The sequence below is a fragment of the Sinocyclocheilus rhinocerous genome, unplaced genomic scaffold (assembly GCF_001515625.1).
Source record: "Sinocyclocheilus rhinocerous isolate Xijiao unplaced genomic scaffold, SAMN03320098_v1.1 scaffold100, whole genome shotgun sequence".
NCBI classification, from domain to species: Eukaryota; Metazoa; Chordata; class Actinopteri; order Cypriniformes; family Cyprinidae; genus Sinocyclocheilus; species Sinocyclocheilus rhinocerous.
Window position 1 is genome coordinate 955,927 of NW_015624543.1, and position 11,273 is coordinate 967,199.

General features: G+C 35.9%; 1 protein-coding gene and 1 long non-coding RNA gene across 2 annotated transcripts in view; one reads left to right on the top strand and one right to left on the bottom strand.

The window, feature by feature from the left end:
* Positions 1–1,716: 1,716 nt before the first annotated feature.
* The window catches only part of LOC107741799 (phosphatidylinositol 5-phosphate 4-kinase type-2 alpha-like), a 40,523-nt gene continuing 30,966 nt past the window's right edge, over positions 1,717–11,273 (top strand). The window contains exon 1 of the mRNA XM_016554586.1: positions 1,717–2,256. Within this exon, the coding sequence (XP_016410072.1) occupies positions 2,116–2,256 (141 nt within the window). The 5' untranslated portion in view covers positions 1,717–2,115. The remainder of the gene's footprint in view (positions 2,257–11,273) is intronic.
* Positions 8,312–9,424, bottom strand: LOC107741893 (uncharacterized). Its single transcript, XR_001640251.1, has 3 exons — positions 9,312–9,424; positions 8,980–9,152; positions 8,312–8,876 (listed from the first exon to the last, which is right to left on the bottom strand). It is a non-coding gene; the product is annotated as an uncharacterized LOC107741893 (long non-coding RNA).

Below are 11,273 nucleotides of genomic sequence, written 5' to 3' on the forward strand. Positions count from 1 at the left end.
CTTTTGTATTCCCTAAGCAAGTGTTTAATAACATTTTTTTTATAATGATAATAATAATCATTCAATAAATTAACAGAAAAACATCTGAAAAATTGAGTAAGTCTGAAATGACAGAATCTTTTCTAGTACCTAACTAGTAACACAAACAGCAGTTTGGGTTTTTAGCATGCAGCTGTTGCTAGGTGACAGATGTCATTTACAATTTCACCTGTAGGTGGGGCAAGAATAACTCCGACACATACTTGGTCATTTTTTTATTTATTTGTTTAAAATATGCTATGTCTTTTATATATACATATATGTATATATATGCACTCTAAAAAATGCTGGGTTGTTTCAACCCAACTTTGGGCCAAATATGGACTAACCCAGCTGTTGGGTTAAATTTTTTAATTAATTTTTTAACCCAAAAGTTGGGTTAGGTTTAATAACATTTTTTTTATAATGATAATAATAATCATTCAATAAATTAACAGAAAAACATCTGAAAAATTGAGTAAGTCTAAAATTACAGAATCTTTTCTAGTACCTAACTAGTAACACAAACAGCAGTAGTACAATTAATGCCATCCCCATAAAACATGAAATATGCAGTGAAATGAGACCTGTGACAATCAGTTTAATCAATGTCTTATTTGTTGTTCTAAAAGTCCGAAAGTACTATTCATTAAATAAATGCATATTTATATAATTATTTAACTATAATTGAATACAATATTTTATTTAATAAATTAAGCTATTTGAAAATATAATTAGTGTTGCGAGTTGAAGCAATTAGTCTATTTTGTTGACAAGGTTGGGGAAAAATGTGTCAGTATCATCTTGAATTTCCTCCATCTAAGATGGTATGAACTGTCATTGGAGCAGACCTGGACCTTCAGATGAGAATCATGTCCAGACTCATGGAGAGTGGAACCCACCCACTCCGTGTAACAGGGAGCGCCATACAGAGGCACCATGGACTTTTGGTGAATTAATCCATTCCTCAAGTACAATTAAAATGCACCTCTGTCTATCTATCTATCTATCTAGCTATCTATCTATCTGTCTATCTGTCTATCTGTCTGTCTGTCTGTCTGTCTGTAGTTCTTTTTGCCTTTGTGCCAAATCAAATTTTGTTTGTGTTCAGCTTTTCTAGCCATTTATTTATATTTTCTCTGAATCTAGATTGGCCTCAATGAAAATAAATATTTGAGTTATAAATCAAAGTGTGTGTGTGTGTGTGTGTTTGTGTTGGTGCGTGCGTGCGTGCGCTCGCGCGTGTGTAGCTGTCAGTCCGTCAGTCGAGCAGTGCGGATGAGCCGGATACGCCAACTTCAAGCAATATAGCTGACAAAATTCACATCGAATTCAGACTCGGACACGTTCCACACTCGGAATACTGGCTTCGTCTAAAAATAAACAACTTTTCGGGGCAGACAAACGACAAAGAAAGAAAGTGGGAGTGGGATTTTGCTTGAGACATATTTGAAGGGTTGATGGCTTAGCCTGACTGGGGTGAGTTAGCATGCTAACGCAGCAGCGCCGCAGTGGATGTCTCTCCACCCTCTTATTTTTCTTTAAATTAAACTGACGCCGGTCAAATTGCATTTTATTCTTTATTTTCAGTGGTATCGGCCAGTATTTTGTTTATTTTTTCTTTAAGCGAAGTGTTTAAAAAGCTCCAGAGGGGAGACTGGCTTGGCAGGCTAGCTAAGCATTTTATTCTTTATTTTCAGTGGTATCGGCCAGTATTTTGTTTTTTCTTTTCTTTAAGCGAAGTGTTTAAAAAGCTCCAGAGGGGAGACTGGCTTGGCAGGCTAGCTAGTTAGCAAGTAAGGAAGGCTTACTAATGAAATCTTAAGGAGCTTTTGCAGTTTACGGACGAGAACTTAAAAATAATACGGCTTTTTGGTCTGAACTTTAATGTTATATGTAACAGCAGACTGTTTTAGCACATTTGGCGAGATATTGATCTGTCTAGTGAGCTTATAGTTGAGTTGGTACAGCTAGCTGGCTGCGGTTAGCTAACTGAACGTTATGCCAAATGATATTTTACTAAGAGACAGTTAGGACACCACTAGCTTAAAACACTTGTCACTGTGTGATAGTTAATTTATTGTTATACAACAAACAATGGCCTCGGCTGGTAACACTGTCTCATCGTTTGCGAGCAAAACAAAAACGAAGAAGAAACACTTCGTGGCTCAGAAAGTGAAGCTGTTTCGTGCCAGCGACCCTCTGCTCAGTGTTCTCATGTGGGGAATAAACCATTCGGTGAGTCAAATCTGCAGTCTTTTTCTTTCTGTCTTTCTGCATTAGAGTTAACGAGAAAAAATAAGTTCATGTCTCACAACCGACAATTGGCACCATCTGTTGGGTACATGCACTTCATGACCATCAGAGGTCTGCTTTGATTTTCTGTTGCCTAACTTTCAGTTTAATGGACAACATTATGATTTGCTCCTTTAAACACTTGCAGTTACATATTAATACGTTCTTACAGCATGTAAACAAAACCTATCAATGTTTATATAAAGAATTGTTGACGTAAGGATATTGTGCTTGTCAAAATACTTCTCCCAACTTCCATCATATTGATGGAAAGTAGTGTAAACCTTAATTTTTGTTTAAGTTTATGCGGTAATGAATCTCATTTGTAAGTTTGCTATGTCCTTTTATGTGCACGCAAAGAGGTTACAAAATAATATCTGTATGAGTAATGAAGTTGTGGGTGAGTAATCATTTCCTGTTGGAAGTTTTGGTTGCAAGATGATAAGCTTAGAGGTTTGCTGAAGCTAGACTCATCTCAGCTGACTACTGACTGTTATTGCTTGCACCATTATCTGTCTTTGGAGAGGAAAGCCTCATTTGATGTGTTTCTCTTATAGGCCTACGCATTTCAGTTGGGAGTGGTTCATATTCATATACTTATAGTCTGTTTGACTGTATTTTGAGATGAAAAATGGCAGTATTTGCTCTACAGATAACAAAATCATTCAGATTTAGATGCCTGTATGTGTGTCCCTTTGGTTGTCCATTTATGTTTGGTGTGACAGTCTTCACCTCCAGCTGTTTGTTAGATGTTTCTCTATGAATTAAAGGGGTCATATGATGCGATTTCATATTTTCCTTTGTTTTTGGAGTGTTAAAAGCTGTTCGTGCATATAGAAGATGCATAAAAAATCGCAAAGATTAAAGTCTCAAACCCAAAGAGATATTCTTTATAGTTAGAAAATGTTTATTTACTATTTATTCAGGATTTTTAAGGTATCTAATATTTTGATACTTAATTTCCATGATCTAAATATTCTTAAAAATGTAAAGTTTGTTGTCATTTGGAAGTGTGTAGGCCTTCTTGCATTATTATGCTGTTACATTATGATTATATATTCAGTGGCATAAAATGGTCTTTAAAATGACAATAATATCGCTTATCGCAATTATTTCTGGCGCAATATATCACACAACAAAAAGTTGATATCGTGACAGGCCTACTGAGCCACGCCTTCCTAAAACGCCTCGTTTAAACACGCCCCCACATATCTACTTCACTGTGTGGGAAGATTTGCATAACACCGCCCAAATGTATACGCAAAGAAAGAAGGCATAACTTTTATTCTCTCTGTAGTATTGTTGCCACTGCCGCCATGTCGTGGAGACGCTGTGTGTTTCGTTGCGAAAGCCAAACTACTTTGTTTTGCCTTCCGATAGAGGACACAACTAGAAATCAGTGGTAAAGTTTTATTTACAACACTGTTCCAGAACAGTACAACCCAAATATTGGAGTGTGTGCAGCGCATTTTACGGATGAAAGTTTCATGAACTTGGTAAAGGGCCTAACATTTCCGTCACACGCTTGAGGTATTCGGCCAATCACAACGCGCTGGATAGCTGGCCAATCACAGCACACCGCGCTTTTCAGAACGATGAGCTTTGTAAAAATTAACACGTTTTAGAAAGGCGGGGCGTCGAGTAGCAACAAAAATGTACAGTATGTGGAAAATAATGTGTTTTTTGAACCTTAAACTGCGTAAACACATTGCATTACACCACATACACAAAATAATGTTCTTTTTAGCCACATCATATGACCTCTTTAACTGTCAGTTAGGGGTGGGTGATATGACCAAAATCTTATTTTACGTTATGAGAAATTTTATTTCACGATAACGATGTGTACCTCGATATAGCTATTTTTATTTTATTTTTGTTATTAAAATTAAGAAAAAGAAGCAAATTACAAGCACAACAGAACAAATAGGGTAAATGTACCTATTAAGCTCACCAAAATCTACATTGAGACATTTTTAGTGCACAAGATATCGGTTTCAGTACAAGAAGTTATGTTAAAATAAAATAATCTCTCTCACAAAAATATTAAATTTTATTTTAAATGACAAAAGCATTTCAATTAACCTGTCAACCTGCACCCCCCATTTTGGGATGCTGAAAATGACCTACCTAACTTAAAATGGTAACAGTTCCTGACAACAGTGTGCTACACACACAAAAAAGGTGTCTTTGGAAAGAAGACCCTTTGGGCTTTACTATCCATCATCCAGAGTTGATAATGCTCAAAAAGATACAAAGTTATAGACACTGAAGTGCCTTGAAAAATTGTACCACACTGAATTTTTTTTTTATTTCATATAAAAATACATTAAACGTTACTCAAGGTCTGCACTCTAAAATGCTCTTTATTTAAAGCTGCAGTCCGTAACTTTTTTTTGGTCAAAAATGATCTGAAATCAATATTTGAGCAAGTACATAACCAGCCATTGTTCGAAACTATCGCCTTACTTTAGCCCAATTCACAACGGTTAGTTTATAATAATGTTTTCTAATTTGAGTGGTACGGGTAGGTTTTCGCGGGAAATTCGAGCATGCCGCTGCATCATTACATCACGTCTGTAAACATAAAGAAGTTGTCCCGGCTACTAGGCTATCGCATGTGAGGATCCTGCAGGTGGCGGATCGTTTATAGCCTTTTCTCACAGCAGCCAGAATAATTAAATGTATCATTTTGATGGCGGATTGTAATCCAGAAAGGATTATGTTTATGAAACACATGTGAATGAAATTAAATTATATTCCAGTTATAAATGTGCTTCTGATTACAGATAGCCTGGGATTACAAAGATTTGTATTTTAAAGAAAACCAGTTCGAAGGGAGCATAATTTGCTTTTTGGGTTAAAAACTGTCAGTTAGGGGTGGGTGATATGACCAAAATCTTATTTTACGTTATGAGAAATTTTATTTCACGATAACGATGTGTACCTCGATATAGCTATTTTTATTTTATTTTTGTTATTAAAATTAAGAAAAAGAAGCAAATTACAAGCACAACAGAACAAATAGGGTAAATGTACCTATTAAGCTCACCAAAATCTACATTGAGACATTTTTAGTGCACAAGATATCGGTTTCAGTACAAGAAGTTATGTTAAAATAAAATAATCTCTCTCACAAAAATATTAAATTTTATTTTAAATGACAAAAGCATTTCAATTAACCTGTCAACCTGCACCCCCCATTTTGGGATGCTGAAAATGACCTACCTAACTTAAAATGGTAACAGTTCCTGACAACAGTGTGCTACACACACAAAAAAGGTGTCTTTGGAAAGAAGACCCTTTGGGCTTTACTATCCATCATCCAGAGTTGATAATGCTCAAAAAGATACAAAGTTATAGACACTGAAGTGCCTTGAAAAATTGTACCACACTGAATTTTTTTTTTATTTCATATAAAAATACATTAAACGTTACTCAAGGTCTGCACTCTAAAATGCTCTTTATTTAAAGCTGCAGTCCGTAACTTTTTTTTGGTCAAAAATGATCTGAAATCAATATTTGAGCAAGTACATAACCAGCCATTGTTCGAAACTATCGCCTTACTTTAGCCCAATTCACAACGGTTAGTTTATAATAATGTTTTCTAATTTGAGTGGTACGGGTAGGTTTTTGACAGTCATTATTACCTCTTTATTGGTCGACATTTTATTCCATAATGTTACACAGTTTTGATGCTGAGCAATTCCATGCAAATGTCAACCTTGCCATGAAAAATTTTTTTTTTTACCAAAATAACAAAACCCTTTCAAAGTTGTCCTTTAAGGTCTGTATTTTATTGTATTGATGTGCTGTCAGGGAAATTTTAAGGAAATTGCTTTGTTTATTCACCACATATGAGGTTTGCACAGATAGAAAAGTTAAATTTTCAGTCAACCATATTTCATGCTTTCAAAAGAGGGATCAAAGACTCCCTTTTTTTATACTTTATGTTAACAGTAATCATTTTGCAGAAAGATGGGGGCATGCATGAGAAATAAATACACTCACTTTGTTATGACAGCACCGCCTTGTAAATTTATAAGCGATATATTTAGGAAGTCATGACGCTTCAGTGCTGTGTCACGTCCGTAACGATTTAAATATAAAGTTTATACTGTATAATAAATATTAATAGAAATAATGTCAAACTTCATGTACAAAGCCAAAATATGTCCGTGCTAATTATGATGGACAATTCATCTCACTTACTTGCTCTAAACAACCTTAATTATGCGTTACGGACGTGACCGTTACGGACGCTTCATATTAAATCATGCAAGTGACCAGCTCATATTTGTTCACCATGCTGTTGCTATTAAAATCACTGGCTCACATTAAATTTACCTCTGTTACTGTAGGCTATATCAGAACATTTCAGTAACCAATTCATGCTAGTAACATAAAAAAAAAACATTAAATTCATTTTTAATAAAGAGAACATCATTACATTTTTAATAAAGACAACATAATTAAGATTTACATATCGCCATAATGAATTTAATTATAAAAATTATAAATATTATTACAGTATTTAATAGAGAGAAGAATAGACGTGCGCAAATGTTTACTCAGCTGATCCAGCTGATCGTACTGTACCTTAAAGGACACGCCTCTCGTGATGACGCGTTTTCCCTTTTCCCTCATTTTCTTTCCCGCGCGCGCCCTCTGTTGACCAAGCGGAGTTATTTCTGAGGTGACTGCAGATCTTCTATTTCTGGATAAATATCTACTTTATTTGAAGTAAATGGTAAGTAATTTGATATTTACATGTATGTGCATTTTAATTTTGAGAAAAGTGTATAAGTTACAATAATAAATAAAATATCTAAAATATCTTGTGGCCACGGTGGCCTGTGTACAATGAAAGAATCAGTTCAGTTTTAACAATTTTTTTTATTTTTTTTATTCAATGCTAATAAAAGTAATTAATATAATACAACAACCAATAAAACGATATACAATAACCAACAAAGAAACAACAACAAAATGTATTTATACTATACAACTCTCATCCTATAGCGCAATGGCAAAAACTAATGCTGAAAGACAAAGGGAATTCAGAGAGAGGAAGAGGAATAATGAAAATTTCAAGGAAAAGGAGAAGAAAAGAAAAAAAGCAGAAAGACTAAGAAAGAAAGAAACACAATCAAATCAAGAGGCAGAGAGAGTCAGGGAGCTTGCTAGAGAAAGACAGAGGAAAAGGCGTTTGCTGAAGAGGTCACAGGTTCCTGCTTTACTTCAGGAGTCACCACAGAATTCACCATTTAAAACAAGACAGTCTCTAGGCAAGGCACTAAAACGAGCACTCCGAGCTTTACCTAGCAGCCCTCGAAAAAAATGTACAGTTATAAAAAAGATTGCAACATCACTGTGCCTTCTTCCAGAGAAGAAGAAAATGAATCATGTGACCGCCACCACTACTACATATGATCATGTCAGGGAATTCTATGAGAGAGATGACATCTCTAGGCAAGCACCAGGAATGAGGGATGTGGTCACAGTCAGAGAGGGAGGAGTGAAAAAGAAAATCCAGAAACGGCATTTAACAATGTCTATTCTAGAGGCCTACCGCTACTTCAAAAATGAACATCCAGATTCTATAATTGGAAAATCTAAATTTGCTGAGCTTCGACCATCTCATGTGCTCCGGTCTTCAGACACTCCAAGAAATGTGTGTCTTTGCCGATATCACGAAAATATTAAGTTAGCCCTGGACTGTCTGCAACATGTCATCCCAAGGCGGGCATTCCAGAGCACACAGGATTTTGTTGAAGCTGTGGCCTGCAATCCAGATAGTCCCCTCTGCATGTTAGGACAGTGTGCTGAATGCAGGAATGGCAAGCTCTTGGAAATGCGTACCCTCTGTAACATCCCAGAAGAAGATAACCAAATTAAGGTGACCTGGTACGCATGGGAAACAACAGAAGGGCTGCCAAATAAGGTCCAAAAGAGTGGCACACTAGGTGATGTACTTAATTTTCTCAAGACAGCGGCTACAAAATTTGTGCATCACTGTTTTGTTAAAAAACAGCAAAGTGGATTTTTCCAGGCCAAAAAACTGCAGGCAAAAACAGACCAGGAAACTGTGGTGCTGCAGGTAGATTTTGCCGAAAATTACACCGCTGCCTACCAAGACCAGATCCAGTCAGCACACTGGCATCAGAAGCAGGTCACAGTGTTTTCCTCAGTCCTGTGGTCTGATGGAGATCCTGAGTCATATGCCATAGTGAGTGACAGCCTGGAACACGACAAGAGGTCTGTGGCAACCTTCCTCTCCAAGATTGTGGAGGACATTAAAATGAAACATCCTGCAATGAAAGAGATTAACATATTTAGTGATGGAGCTGCTTCTCAGTTTAAGAACAAGTTCATCTGGTGTTTCATGTCAACTACATTCAAGGAGCTGTTTCCAGCTTTAAGAGTACAGTGGCACTTCTTTGCCACAAGCCACGGCAAAGGTGCAGTGGACGGTGTAGGAGCAACAGTGAAGCGTGCAGTTAACACTGATGTCCTCTGCAGACAGGCAGTCCTTGTGACAGATGCTGCTTCATTTGTAGCTTCTGCAAGGAAGAGTTGCCCAAACATCAACATCAAACTCATTACATCCAACGAAATTGCAGATTTTATACAGCATCATAAGCTAAATGAGAGATGGGCCATTACCTCAGCTGTTCCAGGCACTCAATCAGTACATCACATGGAGCCAGTCTCCTGGGGAAAAGTGCGTCACAAAATCTACTCCGAGGCAGAACAGTCCGGTGTCCATACATTTCTGCTCTCGGAAATCACATCTGCTGAAAGTCCCGAACACCAGTCCTCTGAGCATCAGTCAACAGCTGCAAAGAACATCAAAACTGGAGACTGTGTCTTGGTCCAATTCAAGGCAAACAAATCATTCAGGCAGTTTGTCGGACTTGTTAATAACCGAGAGCAGGAGGCACTGGAAATAAGGTTCTTAAGAAGGAATGACAGAGCTGGATTAGTGTACATCTTACCTGTGATGGAAGATAAAGCTTGGGTGACATCTGACCAAGTGATTGAGACTTTCAACCCAAAAGTAGACAACAGAGGGAGGTATCACTTTGCAGAGGCAGTCTTTGCAGAATAGAAAGAGAAAAAGAAAAAAAAAATCTAATTAATCACATTTGTACTAGTTTATTTGATGTTTTGCATGTTTGTTTCGCCTTGATTGATGTTTTACATTAGCTTTTACATTTGATAATTTCATCTTTACAATATTTAATAACATGTAAAAAGTAAAGACTGACTACAATTAATTAATTTTACTTTATTTTATGTCTACAGTGAATTAACTTTATTAATTAATATTTTGTAAGTTTCTTATTCACAATGATTCATGCTCATAACAGTGATCAATATACTGTATTATACTGTATAATAAATATTAATAGAAATAATGTCAAACTTCATATACAAAGCCAAAATATGTCCGTGCTAATTATGATGGACAATTCATCTCACTTACTTGCTCTAAACAACCTTAATTATGCGTTACGGACGTGACCGTTACGGACGCTTCATATTAAATCATGCAAGTGACCAGCTCATATTTGTTCACCATGCTGTTGCTATTAAAATCACTGGCTCACATTAAATTTCCCTCTGTTACTGTAGGCTATATCAGAACATTTCAGTAACCAATTCATTCTAGTAACATAAAAAAATACATTTTTAATAAAGAGAACATCATTACATTTTAAATGAAGACAACATAATTAAGATTTACATATCGCCATAATTAATTTAATTATTATAAATATTATAATTATTATTACAGTATTTAATAGAGAGAGACGAATAGACCTGCGCAAATGTTTACTCAGCTGATCGCCTACGTCCTACTGTACCTTAAAGGACACGCCTCTCGTGATGACGCGTTTTCCCTTTTCCCTCATTTTCTTTCCCGCGCGCGCCCTCTGTTGACCAAGCGGAGTTATTTCTGAGGTGACTGCAGATCTTCTATTTCTGGATAAATATCTACTTTATTTGAAGTAAATGGTAAGTAATTTGATATTTACATGTATGTACATTTTAATTTTGAGAAAAGTGTATAAATTACAATAATAAATAAAATATCTTGAACACACTGTGGCAACGGTGGCCTGTGTACAATGAAAGAATCAGTTCATTAATAATAATTTGAACGGTTTGATGTGATGAGCTAACTGATCTTTAGATTTAATCACCATTGGTAGCGAGATTTAAGGTAATGCTTTTTTCTTCAGGTGGTCTTTGTATTTATCTCCTGTTTAAATAAAGAGAATTTTAGAGTGCAGACACTGAGTAACATTTAATATAAGAAATAGGTCTTTGCACCTACAAAAGCTGGGAGAGTGCAGTGAGTGTTGAGATTGGAATATAAAAATACATGAAATCAGTCCTGGAGCAATCCAGAAAGGTATGGGTTGAACGATTTTTTAGCTTCAGACTTTGATTTTAGTTAAGTATTTATACTTTTTAAGTATATTTTTTATTTTATTTATAATTTTTATTTATTTTAATTCATGTTTGAGAAACTTGAAATTATTTGAAAATGAATTATATTAAAAATAAATGTGTAAAATAAACATACTTATACTTTAGATGACAACTTCCTGATAACTAAAGCCAAGGTAACACTCATTTTACATGCAGCACGCAGTAAAAATGACATGAATATGACAGTGCGCAAATGCATAAATCAGCATAGTTTGAAATAACGAGTTTAAAGTTGATCACGCGTCTCCAGTGAAGCTGAACTCTCCTCCTGTCCGGATTCAATTCGCACGGATCGACTGTATCGACTGTCACACACGATCAGGCAATATACAAATGCACACTTCACAAGATCTCACAGCTGGATTCGACTGATTCGACTAAGTTTGTGAAATTAAATGTTCATTAGTCATTTCAAGGTTTGTTTAAATGATATGCGTATTTGCTGAATGCTGACGGCA